The 15,904-nt window shown below is 38.0% G+C and overlaps 1 protein-coding gene across 1 annotated transcript in view; it reads left to right on the plus strand.

Moving 5' to 3' along the window:
- DNAH11 (dynein axonemal heavy chain 11) overlaps positions 1-15,904 on the plus strand; it is a 132,245-nt gene that overhangs the window by 36,897 nt on the left and 79,444 nt on the right. The window contains 14 exon segments of the mRNA XM_056338457.1: positions 314-401; positions 404-428; positions 2,368-2,537; positions 2,769-2,777; positions 3,888-3,998; positions 4,001-4,036; positions 4,039-4,095; positions 8,581-8,623; positions 8,625-8,740; positions 11,024-11,105; positions 11,107-11,125; positions 12,135-12,295; positions 13,717-13,883; positions 13,886-13,907. Coding sequence (XP_056194432.1) covers positions 314-401; positions 404-428; positions 2,368-2,537; positions 2,769-2,777; positions 3,888-3,998; positions 4,001-4,036; positions 4,039-4,095; positions 8,581-8,623; positions 8,625-8,740; positions 11,024-11,105; positions 11,107-11,125; positions 12,135-12,295; positions 13,717-13,883; positions 13,886-13,907 — 1,106 coding nt within the window.

Here is a 15,904-nt window from a genome sequence, read left to right on the forward strand (position 1 = left end):
ATAAGTTAGTATGAGAGAAGAAAACTAATTATTGAAGACGAGTGTTAAGAATTTGCCATTATATACATGGCTAAACTGCATCGTCTTCTTCATATACCTTGCTTTAAGTAGTGTAGAATGAAGTACTTTGCTGCATTTTATCAGAAGAACTCTTCATTTCTTTGCCCTCTGAAAGGAGCTCCTAGACAATAATGAAGCACAGCAAGGAATTGAAATCTCGCTACTGAAATTTAAATTCCTTCTTGAGGTCAGTGTCACCTTCCTGGGCAGTAAGACTCACAGGTTGCTCTCTTCACATATTTATTTATCGCAGGCAGTCTGTTCTCTGCTGGATTGTTTACTGACCCCTGAAAATGTGCCAGTGGATTGTCCTGGAGAACTCTATGAGATGTATTTTGTCTTTCTTGTATTTGCGTGTTTGGTGAGGTGTTCTTTCAAGATTGGGTAAGTTAATGACAATGATCACAGTATCTCACTGTGCTTGAAAAACACAGATAATATGTATACACGCCTACCTACCTATTTAAATAGGTGTAAATACATATGTGCATGTGTGTGAATATATGTATATGCAGGTTTCTACTCACTAATACTGGTAAGAGGTGCAGAGCAATGGTCCATGCATCTGATTTGTTGGCCTGCAGTACTGTGTACTTTTGCTATCAGAGCTCATCTGTAAGTGAGCTGACTTGACCAGAGGGAACTGACTGCCTCCAGCGCAAGACTGTGTGCAGAGTCATTTACCATTTCTAGATGAAACTGTTTACTTAGGGAAAAGTTACTGGTTGTACATTTTCATCTATACTAAAGTCCCTGGCAAGCAACAAAATGAGATACGAGGGTCACGACTACCAGAATTAAAGCTTTTAGTAAAGGACTAGACAGATGTGTGTTTAATTTCACCTGTTGGATTCATACTGAGATATGTAGATATAAACAAGGCATTATAACATGTTCTAATTAATGAGATATTTTATTGTGATGCTAAAAGGCTTGGAGAAGAAAGTCCTAAAACTCTATAATTACTTGTCAGTGTTTTGCTGAGATAGACTCCAAATTCTTGAGAAATAGCTAGTCATACTTGCCTTCTAAAGAACAAAAACATATGGTTGGCTTTACTACTGTTTAAATTAGATTAACCCCTTGTGAAGGAACAAATTTATATGTGCATCATCCATAGGTAAAGGAGCACCTTGCTTAAGTTGAAGAATCAGAAGCAGCATATCAAGAGACTGGGAAGATCTTTTTGATCATAGTAACATCTACTTTCCTGTCCTTCAAAAAGGCTTGCTGTTCCGCGAACACACTCGGGAAGGTCTTGTCTGAAGCAAATCACCTCTGTGGTCTCACAGCTATATAAATTTAAACTGGATTTAGGAGTTTTAGGAAATAAAATATTTGGGCTGCATGTGTGGTGGGTTAGCCTTGGTGAATAGCCAGACACCTGCCTGGCCTCTCACTCACTGGTAGGGGGAGAAAATAGGCTGAAAAAGCTTGTGGGTCAAGATGAAGACAGGGAGATTGGTAAGCACTGTCATGGGCAAAACAGACTTTGGGGAAAATGACATTTGTTGCCAATTACAATTGATTCGAGTAGCGAGAAACAAAGGCAAAAAACTAAAACAAAACCTTTCCCCCTCCTGTCTCCCACGTTCAGCCTCCTTCACTCCTGACTCTTCTTCTCCCCGACTCCCAGCGGTGTAGGTGACTGCGGGGTTATGGTCAGTACACAGTGGTTTCTCTCTGCTACTCCTTCCTTCTCATGCTTTACCCTGTCCATGGTAATTGGAATGCCGTGTAATATATGGAATTATTACAAAGCTGTCCATGGGCTGCAGTCTTTCAGGGCATATTCATTTGCTCCAGCATTGGGTCCTCAGGGTGCTGCAGTGTGGGTATCTGTTCCAGTAATGTGGAGCTCCTTTGTCCTCCGCTTCCTCCTCCTCCTCCTTACCTGACCTCGGCATTCTGCTGTTTCGCAGTCTTTCTGCCCTTTCTCGAATACCTTTTCCCTGGGGAGGCACCAGCCTGGCTGAGGGGCTCCGCAGTGTCCTGCAGTGGGTCTGTTGGAGCTGGCCGTGTCCCACACAGGGCAGCCCCCACCCTCTCCTCACGGAGGCCACCCTGCAGCCCCCACTGCCAACAGCTTGACACCTGCACTCAATCCAGGGTGTCATCGGAAGGCGGCCTGTCTTTAGCCCCTTAAACAGCAGGAGCACTAGGATATTGCTCCGATGTTCTTGGTAATTTCATCACAGTCTACATGTGTACGCATTTAAAAATGAGATTTATTTGCAAGTCTGTTTTTCATGTGTGCTTCACGTGAATGTCTAGATGTGAAAAATGTACTGTAAACAATTAATGCAGCATTTTATCGCTTTCAAATTACGAAGCTGAATTCAGCTGTTGGTGGCTTAAGAAGATGAAGGCAGTGAAGTTCCCATCCTAGGGCACAGTATTCAATTATTACCTTGATCCAGGGATGAGAAAGTTCCTGCCCGGGGTGGATAAGGTCCTGAGTCCTGCTGTGGATCCAGGTACACTGCTGTGGTGACCACAGTGTCCACACGCTGAGCGTTGCTAGATGCAGGAACGTTTTAGAGTCTTGTCGCAATTTCTGATGTCCTCTTCAATGTCCTGGAAGTAACACTCTAGATGTTTTTGGATAAATCCCTGCTATCTGGGCCACGTGCCTTTAGTTGAGTGTTGAGGATTGACGATACAGCAATGCTTTTATTGATTTTTATATAATTAAAGCATTCCTGAAGATGTACCACATTCCATTTGGTAGTGGCTTGTACACTTTTTCCACAGTAGGAGAAATTCAGTCTCCAAGTCCATTTAATCATTGAAGATAATGCCCACAGCAACTGTACACCACAAATTGAAGCCTTAATGTTTTTCTATTGCCAGCTTTATTTTTGCCAGCTAAACTCCCTTCATGCTACCAGAAGGGTATGAGGTCTAGGGGAAGCAAATCACTTTATCACCTTTCCGCTATGCCTTTGATCAACTTACAAAGCTGGAATTATATTTGTGGAACAGAGGTTGTAGAAGTTATGATAGTATGATATATACCTGTCAGTGGAGAAATAGAAAGCATGAGCTAGTAGTTGCAATTGCCTCAGCTGGGGTTTGGTTAGCTTTGCTCTTTTTTTTAGTGTGTTTCACATAAAATATTCTTAAATGTTTCATTGTTTTTTGATTGCATTAACTTGTAGGTCTTTTTCTTTTTAAATGCTTACATGAGTAGGGATTTCCCTGGGGAGATTAGAAGTTTGTGGGCATAGAAACGTGGAGCCGATGATCAAAAGACATTATCATCTATCCTGTAACAAGTTCTCTTTGAGGGTGAATATTAGGTAGGAAAATACAGAGCTTGGAAAAGAAAGCTTTGTCAGGCAGTACAGATTTTGGGTGCTCACAGTAAGTAAAGCCATTCTATTGCCAACTATTTGCCCAAACAGTTTTAGCTATGCTGAAAGCCAGGCCAAAAAATAAATGGAAATACTACTTGAAAAAATGAAACCAACTGCTGGTTGCAACAGCCTTTGTTTCTCTACCAGTTTTTGGGAGACTGGCATTCTGTAAAGGTTGAGATGGAACCAATGCATTTCAGCTGCAACCTGATTTCAAAATATTCTTATAAGAAGAAATTGAATACAAATTTTCAAGTAGAAATGCTGTGTAAAAAGTAATCCAGTAGAACATTTTGTTCTAGTAATTATGCCTGAGAATGAGAGAATGGTGTATCCCATTTCATTGCTTTTTAGAATTCAGTCCTAGCCAGAGAGACAAAAATTACTGTTTGCTTTTAAAACTAAACTGTGTTGTGCAAGTGTCTGATGGTTTTGGGTTTTTCTTTTCAACTTTTTTTTCTTTTCGGTTTCGGACAATCTTTGTTCACACATATAAGACTGCACGTCTTAATTATTTTATCGATTTGCTCTTAACAAAAGGCAAACCAGTCATACTTGTTGGAAATGCTGGAGTAGGAAAAAAGTGTTTTTGGGCAATAGGCTTGCCCCTCTCTCTGAGGCTACCTCCTGGCTACCATCCCTCTCAACTACTACACAGCAGCAGCGGTGCTTCAGAGTAAGTTCCATATAGGTGCAAGAAACCTGTCTTTCTCAACAGCAAAGGTGAAAAATATTATGTGGTTATTACAGTCTTATTGTAGTTGTTGGCTACTGCTGTTGTCTGGGTCTTGGCAAGCTTAGTACTTTGCGAAATGCAAAACTTGCGAAGTTGGAGCAGGTAAGAGGAAAGGAGGAGGATGAAACTGTTTGGGGCAAACTGACACTGCGTTCCCACACGTTGCTCTGTGCTCGTGGACAAGAGAAAATTTGGCTTTACCTATGTTAACGAGAAGCCTTAAGCCAACTTGGCTAGCCTGGGTGTCTCTGTACTGTGCCCGTAGATGTGCCGAAAAGGACAGTCAGGGGTCGGGGTTGCTTTTGCTATGCGCCATACAATGCCCAAGGAGGGGCCATCCCTGTCTAGGGAGGTTTGGTGTCTCCAAAGGCAGGGTGGATGCAGAGCAAAGGAAATGTTCACATAACACACAAGCAGAGGGGACTAGTATGTTGGTCAAAAACGTTATACTGGTGCTAAGTTTTGGAACAAGAGGAGTCAGATAGTCAAAGTAAAATAAACTCATAAAAAGCTCCGTGTCCATTCTGCGTTTTGTAAACAACACAATCAAGGGAGAGCCCAGCTGTCGGTGGATATGCCCTCTTTGCCTTCTGTTTTTTTATCCTTAGAGTAACTTGAACTGATGAACTATACAGAAAAAAAAAAATATACATGCCCTATCCGTTATACAGCTTTTCACAGCTGGAAAAAGCACTTGAGAAAGAAGTTAATACACTGGCTTATCCTTTCATGTGTCTAGGAGAAGCTACAGAAAGCAACATCTCACTTCTAAATTTTTTTCCAAAGTTTAAGAAGTCTTCAGGTAAAATCTTTAGAAGCATTAAGTTTGCTTGATGCTTCATTTAACTACTTGTGCAGTCATGTTCTTCATTTTCTAGCCAATCTGCATTGCTGCTAGTGGACCAAATTGTCACTAAGCCTAAAAAAATAAGTATAAATCTACAAATCTCCATTGAATAAGTTTTTACCCTCTTTTTTTCTTTCCTGTCTCATGTTGATTTCTTCTGTATTCAGGTCAGATAAGGAAATACCACTTTCTGTTTGCTTTGTACCTTAGTTTGTTCTTTGAAGTGTTCCCAAATTCACGTTAACATAGAATCCTGCATTAACCGAACTTAATCCTTTTTGCCGCTCAAAATGAATGGAGAGATTAAGAGAAAATAACTCTGCTGTGCATCAGAGCGAAATCATGAGCTGTTGTAAAGCGTCATAGGTCTTTAATGGGGAATGGGCTTTAAAAAGTTTTCAGGTGTTCCTCTGATCAGAGAGGGAATTTTTAGCTAATGATTGCCATTCCAGCAGCAACCATGACCAAGGCACTAAATCACAAAAGCATAACACTTCCCATTGCACACAAAAGCTGGTGAACTCCTGGGCAGCAAAGGTTGCAAACATTTTTTTGGTGAACTGTGATGGAATGATTTTATACTGTCATGTATAGCTCCGAATGTCTGCCTCGTGTTGTTTCTGTGTACCAATGCTTCTTCCCATAAAATGCACTCAAGTGATACGCTGAAATGCCTTCATGTGTTTTAGGCTACTACTCCAAGCACTTGTTTGGAATAATTAAATTGATGGATTTTTTTTTTCCTTTCTTTTTAATGGAAAGAGGCACTCCCGTAAAAAAACCCACAAACAAGCACTTTAAATTGTCGCAGTTCAAAAAGAAGAGCTAAAGAGCTAACTTGAAATACAGTTATTCAGTACATAGCCAGGTTCTTTTCATAGTTTAGAGGTTAAAAGATTTTTTCTTACAGTTCACATCAGTTTTATTCTGCAGTATTTCCTTGCAAATCCCATCTTATCTGTATCCACATAACTTTTTTTGAGGTATCTGCTAGAGTGGGTGAGATTAGCATGTAGTGTTGGGTTTTATTTAGCATTCCCCCAAGGCATATGACTCACCCGCTCTGTCTCTGTAACAGCAGAAAAATTCAAAATGTTACTTGATAGAGGCAGGTTTTGATGCAAACTCATATTCGTACATTAAGCTTGGGGTCTTCAATGGTACTGAAGTCTGGAACAGCGCCACAGAGAAGGCATTTGCATAAACATTCAGGTACAGTGGAATTTAATAAAATGTGTTTCCTTATTGTATTGTAATAATGCAGTATTTTAAAAAAGTAATAGATTATAGTTGTGGACATTATTTAAATATTCGATAAGTTTAAGAATCAAGAAGGAATATTCCTACTTCTGGTTTTAAAAGTACAGGTGTATACATACCTAGGTATAAGAAGATTTTCTTCCTCTAGCTAAGATTTTAAGGTTTTTAAAATACTTTAAGCCTTTCATACACACATTTTTCTCCCTTTTGTGGTAGAAAAGCAGGATTAGGTGTAGCCATGGCTTTTTTGCACCCTATTTATGATCAACCAGTTGCAAATATGTTGAGGTTCTACATTTCTGTCTTGTCCTCCAGCACACCTTCACTTTTTATTTGGTTATTTTTCTTTTCCAGTCAGTAACCATCCTTTTGGCTGACTGTGACTAGATGCAAATGTCTTTGGAAGCTTTTGTTAACCTTTCTTGAATCGGCCAGACAAAATCACTGTTGAGGTTTGCAAAAGATTTATTTCACTGTTTGAAGAATCTAAGATGACAACACAATGCTCCTTTTGTCCTAATGGAAACTGCTTGCAGTGATGTATTTGTTCATGCTGCTTTGCCTAAGAAACCAAAAAGTCTGCTGCAAGTCAGAACCCTGGTGGTGCTGTGACATACCGCATTCAGCTGTGAGCATGCAAGCGTAGTTTCCATATCCTACAAGCTCTCATGAACATGTTGCCCAATTTAAAAAAAAAAAACAAACAACAAGAAAAGTTCAAACACATATGCTTACATTTCACCTTTTTTTTTTTTTTTTACCTAATCCAAAGAATTTTAACATACAGCCTAGTTCAATGGAAAAAAGAAGTCTATACCCTGCATTTTTTCCCAGTTCTACTTATTATACATGGAACTGATGATTTTTTTTTTCTTCCTCACCCTCCTTTCTTTTTGACAAATATTAAAATCTTAAAAAATAATGGGATTGGTCATCTGAAAACTAATAGCAGGTGTATCCCAAATTCATGATAATATTGACTGGACAAAAAAATATCTGGGCTAGATGTGCAAAATTTTTGAGACATCTTTTTCCTCTTGCCCAGCAATGTTTAGTGGGAAATCTCATGCATATAAAATCTGAATTAAATTCCCTCCTGTGCTGTGAAGGTTATAACCACCATCTTCCCTGAATGTTTCATAACCATCTTTGCGTCAAGTCCCTGCTCTGAATGAGGAAGAAAGAGCTTTTGAAATTATGCTACTCACTGAAGAGGAGAGCTCCCATCACTGGGGCATACTGAAAAGTTTTCCTTGAAGTCCACCTATTACTGTGGTTTCATTTTGTGCAGAACACTGTGTGATCATTTGGACAACAAAAATGTATGACCTAGGAAGGGTGATACGATTGTTAGTTTCCAGTCCTGCTTTAATAAATTCTTAATGATTTATGCAGGTTCTTATTTCCATGCACAAAATAGAAGCAGTGCAATTAGAAATCAAACTTCTGTGGACAATTAATCCTTTCTTCTGAATCTGCAGAAAACTTCACAAAGTGGAAAAAGTTGAGAATCACATCATGCTAAAGTTCAATATTTTAATAATGCTTCATACAAGTGGTTTTCTTCTGTATTTTCAAGATTATTTAGAAACTTTCTGTTATTCTTTCCCGTACACCTCTAAGGGGAGCAGTGCCATTGGATAAAAATTACATAAACTCAAAATTTATGTCTCAAGATTTTGGAGTTTTGATGAATACATAAAAGTATTTGTATTATTTTTTTCACTGTTGTTGAACGCAGATCATTGGATAACAAAATTACTACAACAGTGAAAAAATGAATAAGCACCTTGTTTTGGGGAATAGGCTGAAATTTAATGCAATCAGCTTAATATTCCTTAGTATGGGAATGGCACACTAGTTTCCCCATTAGATGACCTGATTAATTATTATTTATCATTCATATTTTTACACTTTACATATGGTAAAGTCCTTGTGTAATCCTTCCCAGGAGAAGAAGAAAATAATCTTCACTGATAAACTTGCTCAGTGTCAGGATACCTGGTGATTTTACATTTAAAGCATTTCAGTTCCAAAGGAGGCGGGTGGATATGCAGTAAGATTTTCGAAAGCTGTGAAGTAGTCGACCAACTAAATCAACAAGACTCCTTTGGAATTCAGAATCCCAGTATGATGTTTTTTCAAAGACACTCCATGAGTTTCACTGATTACTGAGGACTTCAGTAGTTCAAAAATCCTTGTAGGTGGTGAAATGCTTCATAAATGTTAGCCAGCATGATTTTGAATTCTTGGTTTTGTTTAGTTTCAGTATTGCTTATTATGGTAATAATTTTTATGTATGTTGTGTTACATTTCAGAGGTGCTTGAAAAAAATAAGCTGGAGAAAAAAGGTGGTCATAACTGGTCCGGTAGGAAATCAAAAACTTACCTGTTTTATTGATGATTTGAATATGCCTGAAGTGGATGGATTTGGAACCATTCAACCATGCATTGATTTGGCAGCAGATTATGAACACTGGTGACCATTCACTTCATAATTAACGTTACGCTATAATTTTTGTGTTGTGGTCCATGGTGGGATAGAAACAGAACACTTCAAGGTAAGTCGCTTAGAAAAGCATACTATCCTTGGAGGTTATAAACAGTTTTAGAAAAGAGAAGCAGAAAGTGAAGGGACTATAGAGAGTCTTGGAAGGAAAGTATCCTTTAGCTGCTGCTGCTGGAGCTGCTGGAGGTTGATCCCATTGATTGACCTGATAAGAACAGGGATGTCTGAGATACAGAAACTGATTCCCTAAATTGCAGCTTGCTGGATGTTTAGCCTGTGCCACCCTCTGTCATCACCCTGTAAAGACAACAGACAAAATCCACAGAAATTTCATGCTTCAGATTAACGCTCTCTGTCTGCCATGAGAAGAAAACCACAGAAGATGGCCACTGAAGGATAAAAAGTTAATTTGGGCAATTAAACTCATTCCCTCCTTACTTTCCAAAGGACAATTTAATATTTTGGCAGTTAAAATATATTAGTATCCTTTCACTAGGGTCTGTGGAAGAGAATTTTTTCCGTTTAAAAGCAACTGTTTAATGTTGATTCCACTGTGTTACAGGAGGATCTATATCTTTAGTAAATACTTCATTGTTACTATAAATGCATATTAGATTCTTGTTTGTATACAGGCATGGCACTTCTACATGACATAAAGAAAATGTGACATACGAAGAATACATTGTGAATGATCTGGTGAGTAAAGGAGAGAAGTAATCAGACGTTAAAAAAGGAAAAAGTAAACTAAATCCACCTAGCTAGCTGTCTGTGTGTTGCCAGAAGGAGGGGCACAGTGACAAGCACTCTGCACAAAACCAGCCGTACTTCAGTGGTATTAAGAGGCTGAGTGTATCTACTCAGTCGTCTGCTCCTTTGGAATGTGTGCAAGGATTTTACCATTGCCCTTAGAACTTTTGTTTCATAGAAGGTTCTTCTTTTCACTGGCATGTACACTGTGATCTGACTGTAATTGTGACCAAGGTGAGGCAATAACGTCTGTACTGTTCTAGCATCTTTTAATGCAGATTCTGTTGAATCCTACAGGCGCTTTTGCTAGGTTACACTTCATCTCACGAAGGAAGGAATACCAGGTGTCAGCAGAACATCTTATTAAGGACCAAGACATAAAGAGAAAAAAAGAAGTGGCAGCTCAGATCTGAAACATCTCTAGCTTGGAGAAATCCATCAAGTCTAACTCAGCGACATACAAAGCTAACACCTCCATGCCCTGTTTTCTTCCCAGAGCTATATGGTATTCTCACCAGGAATCTTTTTGTTCCCTCACAGAGATTTCAAACTTCAGATCTTAAAAGTCCCTACTGTTTAACACCGTTGCTTCTTTCTTTTGAATTGTTTTGCATTGTTTTAAAAGAAAAACAAACCAAAAACTTTAAAATCTCCGTTTTACAAAACAAGTCAAATTAGGAAAAAAGTTGACCATGCTATTCGGGAATTTTAAACATAACCATTTGAGAATTCTAAAATAGGGTAAAATTTGTTGTGAATGTGTGGAAAGAAAGAGAATACGTTACACTGTGAAGTTCTGGGAAGGATTTATTGATTTAAGCAGGGAATGGCTGCATTATTTATGAGCCTTTCTTTTACAGTGTGCTTTTTTAAAGATGGTACCTGCTTGGCCTAGATCCGCTGTGTGCCAACTGCTAAAGAAACAAGACTCTTTTTTTGGCAATCGGAACTCAAATTGCCAGCTGCTGACAGCCTCAAATTTTTAATATTTTTTTTTTAAAGTGGCTTCCTTTTAATTCACCTGGAGCTCTGTCATCTGGAAAGCCAGCAACAGTATCTGTTGTGTGGGGCTGCAAAAAAAGGAGTGATCTTTAAGCATGCCACTCAGTGATGATCTTTGCTGGGTTTTTTTCTTGCTGAGGTATGTTAATTTTGCCTTCTCTTACCTATGATGGTGGTGTGCATTCTCAAACTGATTTGAACTTCTTTTGGCCATGTTGTACTCATTCAAGTTTGTTTGGAGCCAGTTTCATTAGAAGATATATCATCAGGAGCATACTTTGCGAGAATGTAGTATCTTCATTTCAACACAAATGTTGAACAAATTATTATGTGGTAGAAATGTGGGGGTGGGCTTCTTAATTTTAAAATGTCAATCCTAATTTGATACTTTTGTCTTCCAGATTTCCCATAGGGCAGAAATGGTGATTCTTCAACCAAGGCTAAGCCTGAAAAATGTAAAGTATTTTGTCATTCATATTAACCAAGCTACATTTTCTTCCTTGGGTATGATAGGCAGAAGCTAACTATTAAAACAAGTTACAATTGTCAGTATATCGCCTGTATGAATCCAGCTGCTGGCAGCTTCAGTCAGCCCTGGACTCCAGGTATGGTTTGAAGTGTCATACTATAGTGATCCTGTATTTAATACATGAAATAATTACTGTTTAGCTTTTCACTGCAATAGGTAGGAGACAAAAGGGGACAGGAGAAAACACAGCGTCTGACATTTAGTACAAGTTCAAACCCCTGCTGTTCCTATAGCTAAAAGGAAAGAGACACACCATATTTATTATGATATTGAGATTCCCCTGAACTTCATAACAATTACAGTCTCGTGTGGTCCTTCAGTGCTTGACAACCCTTTTGATGAAGCAGGGGCTGAAACCAGTAGCCAAAAAGCAGAGCATGGATTGAAGAGAAAAATGAGGGAAGGTTATAATATGGTCAGCAAATCCCGGTCCTTCTTGTAAAATCAGGTGAGTCTGATCTGGTTTGGTTTTACATGCTTTCCTGTTCCTTGAAGCGCAGCTCTTTTTTTCTTCCAGAATATTTTTGTTGCCTGCCCACCCCATGGATCATCATCAGCTATTAGCAAGGAGGTGAGGATTTGTCAGGTCTCCTGTTATCACACATACCTTGGTTTGATGGGGATGTGCTAGCCCATCATCCACGTTTGCACTCATCCTGGCATGGAATTTGTTTAGGGAAGGAAGTTTGAGGTGACAGTTGAGAAAGTGCTAATTTTTTCATGATAAACTGTGTCCTGTTTTCTTGAGTGGTATTGCAAAACAGGGCTAGTGAACACATAATATCCTGGCAGTGCTGATACTTCCCTGTGTCCTATACTGCACCATGGCCTCAAACCATAATGAGTCACCTAAGTGTCCCAGAGAAGAGATAATTGTTTTAATTATATTTTGCACACTCAGTTGGCTGGCAAACTTGCTAAATTAGAGACATTCTGGTTCATGTTAAAGAAAATATACTTTCAAGAACAATGCATATTGGGTATCTACTCAGTGTGATTAATGTCTTTGTCTCCCTTGAGTGGCCTATTTTGATGCCAGCTGACGGCATAAAAAGAAAAAAAAGAAAAAAAAGCGTTATCTTTAGGGCATTCTGTTTGCTACACCCAAGTGTTTATAGCAACCAAATTATCTTCAACATGTCTGGCTTCATGAATCATCACGTGTCTATGGGGATAAACTAGTGGAAAACAGAGACTGTAATTTCTTTTATAAAGTGATGATGGACACTATGCACATGTATTTGAGGTGCGTTGGTGGCTTGAAACTATTTTGCCTGATGCCAGCAAGTTAAAAACCGGATAGTGAAAGCTCTTATTTACTGGAACTGTAAGTAGCAGTAGCACACTTTCTTATCCTCGGCCCCCAATGCAAGCATCTTCCTCGCAGAGGAATTCTGTGATTCTGTGCTTCAAACCACAAGGATAATAAACTTTCATTTTCCTTTACTAATTGTTCCTCTTGTATTAGTTTTCTTTCCCTGAATAGTTTAACATATTAACTGTGTGTATATATGTTTATATATATGCCTATACATTAAAAATTTGAATTGTGTTTTCAAATAATTTTAAATTGCAGTCTCTCTTTGGACTTCAGAGCACGTCAGTAAAACAGCATGTACTTTTTGAACTGTGAGCACTGGTTATCTGAATAAAAATATGTGTTGTCAGAATTAAACTATTTAAAGAGTTAAGGCACTGTAAATTGCAAGACACATGAAATAGATATGCAGGTTACATTTTGTTCTTTCTGCTGTGTGGGGGTAAAAGGTAATACACCCATCTGTTTTTCATAGTGGAAACACTTCAAATATAAGCCAGGATACATGTTCCTTTGTCTTAATGTTCTTAGTTAAGTTTTCTTATGTATGCCTCTTGTTTTTTTAACCTGTCTTATGCTATGAAATGTAGTACCTCTCAGTATTGTTCACTGTACAAGGAAGACAAAATAATGTCACATGTTATATAGTAGTATTGCATATACAGTTTCTTCTGGAATTAATGTGTGTTGGTGCCAATACCAGGATGGATTAACTAGTGAGGACCACAATACTGTTTCTACTTGCCCTTCAAAAACTAAAAAATTACAAGCAGACAAAGTAGTGGGAATATGAACTAATATGAACATATTAGGTACATATGTTTCACTTAAAAAAAAAAAAAGTTTTCCTGATGAGGGGCAGGAGGAAGAGAGGGAAAATTTGAATTTATTTGACAAAAAATATGGTAACTGGAAAACATCAGCTTTGTTTACTAGTCCTTTTTTCCTTTCCTTTATAATTTCTATTTGCTAGTAAGAAAGGAGTGAAAAGAAAAAGAATAAGGATAGGAATGAGGACACTGAAACAGAAAATTTTAAATATTTGGGAGTGTTTGATTCTAGGTTGAGCAACGACTTCCTATCATAAAGAAATTATTGTTCCTTAATTCTAAGTAGTTTAGACACAAACAATTAAAGAAGTAGACAGCTTTACTAGTAGATTGTTTGGATCCTGTTTGGATGTACTGTGCAAATGCTTTAAGCCCATTCTTGCACCTCTTTTTAGTCTTTCAGAGCACAGTGGATGGGTACATCAGTCACTAATGGATGATTTTTTCATGTAAACGTTTTTCATGTGCTGTGTTTGTGGCATTTTTTAACTATTATTTTTCTCTCTCACTATGTGGTAGAATGTGGAAGACAGCGTGTTGCTGCAATCTCCCACTCATCTATTACTGTTTTGCGAACAGTGGAGCAGACGCTTGCTACGAGCCGGTGAAAGAGTGGGAATGACGAAGGAATACACTTGAGTTCCTAGAAAGCTGCAATGAAATGCATGCTTCTGTGAACCTAGTCTTACTGAGGGTGCCATGCAGCATGTGTAAGTGGAATATCTCTAAAGGGAACAAACAGTTCATCATGATGCTACCGATGTTTGCGTGAAGTTATTACTTTTTACTGTTCGGAGGCTGTTGCAGTACAGACTTGTAACATTCTTAATGGAAGGCTTACGCGAGGGTACCGTGCAGTAATAGCCCTCTAAGTAGGCTTTATTGGCGTCATTATGGAACAGTAGGTTGTGGCTCAGTGTTAAAGCTAACCTTCATCTTGTTTGTTTAAACAGAGATTCATCCTTTTTTGTGCTGCACAGAAATTAACACCACTTACTCTCTGAGGTTGGCAAGATAATCTATAATGCTGTAGATACTGTGCCTTACCTTTTAATCAGTTAATGATGTAACAGGCTTTTATAAGAAAAGTGAAAATTATCCTTTGTTACCAAGAAAAGGAAAATGCTTTAAAAATTACATTAATTCAAAACAAGGGTAAATAATACCTTAAGCATATACTAAATTATGCCACTGTATGGCAGACTTGAAGTTGCTTTGCTGCCTAGCCTTACACTTTTTAAAATATGAACCAGCCCAGGCTTCTAAGTCCCATCATCATAGAATTATTTTATTTTATTTAACCATAGTTTTTTTTTTAATGTATTCTTATCTCAGTTTGATATAATTTGTTCTTCTCGTGTTGGGCAATATCTTAGTATCCATCGTGGTCCAAAATCTCAATTTCTGAAATCTGATTAACTACATTTGCTTTATTTTCCTGCACTGCAAAAAAGAGTTTTCAGAAGATGAAGTGAAGATTTTGCTAAATAAATGAGGCACAGACTTCCTTGTTGCTCATTTCATTATTTGTGATCTTCCTTCAGCATCGTTGTTGTGGTCGTGTACATTACCAGTGATTTCCAGAAAGAGACAGAGGCCCATGCTGGCAGAGCATAGTTTTGTTAAAGCAGTTTCTTTTATTTGCAGTGTCAAATAGTTTAACATGGAACTTTTTCTTCTCATTGAGACAGACTAGGATTTCAGGATTTTTCACTTTGCACGTATTCAGGCAGAAACTATATAAGAGGAGACACTCTTGACAAAGCAGTCTATTATAGAAGTTTCTCTCCAAGAGGATTAAAAAAGAGGTTAAGTTACGGAGATAATCATATGGATCTTTCATAGGAACTGTAGATTTTGTTCTGTTGATTTAGAGGTTGATGTGATAATCATCAGAATTGCAGACAGAAGCCTTCTCAGGTATCGCTAGTTTTGCTTAAAAATGTTGGTAAGCCATTATCTTCTCTCTGAAATCTAGTGACCAAGCGTAGTATCCCAATTTGGCAAACAAAGTGGCAGGGTGTCTTAGCCTTACAGTTTGACAGTCCTAGAAAAGTGTATGTGAAATTAAATCCTGTAAATTTTTTCCACACTTTTTATGAGGGTTGTTTGTTTTGGTTTTCTTTGTTGTGTTTTGTTTTATTTTTTAATGGATCCATTGTGAAATCATGAATAAGGCTGACAAAGTTCTACAGTGAGGTCAGAGAGAATTGGCTTCCAGTAATGTTTTGTTGAACAGGTTTCTACCGCTTTATTAGATGCAACCAGATTAGACAATTATCCCTTTATTTAAGAAGATTCTCATCAATTTGATTCAGGGATGGGATTGCTTTTTGGTTGGTTTCATTGATATGTGGAAGAAAAAAGAATCTGAAGGTCCAACATGCTATCTCTGAATTCTCTGAAAATCCATGCTCATGCTAGGCTGTTATTCCTTAGAATCTGCATCTGATTTAAAAAAAATAAATTTTAAATAAAAAAAAATTAGGTGCTTTTATGAATTATTAAAATATCGATTGCTAGAAAGTTGTTTTTATGTCTCAAGCATAGTTTTTTGGGGGAAGAATTACCCTGATACATACATTTGAAAATTCTAACAACTTAAATCCTGTCTAATTTGGGTCCAGATTCTCATCTGGCCTCATTCATCCTATAGTATTCCATAATCAGCAAATAAAAGCATGCCTGAAGTAGTCTGGGCTAGATA

This window comes from Falco biarmicus, chromosome 4 (genome assembly GCF_023638135.1).
Source record: "Falco biarmicus isolate bFalBia1 chromosome 4, bFalBia1.pri, whole genome shotgun sequence".
Taxonomy (NCBI): domain Eukaryota; kingdom Metazoa; phylum Chordata; class Aves; order Falconiformes; family Falconidae; genus Falco; species Falco biarmicus.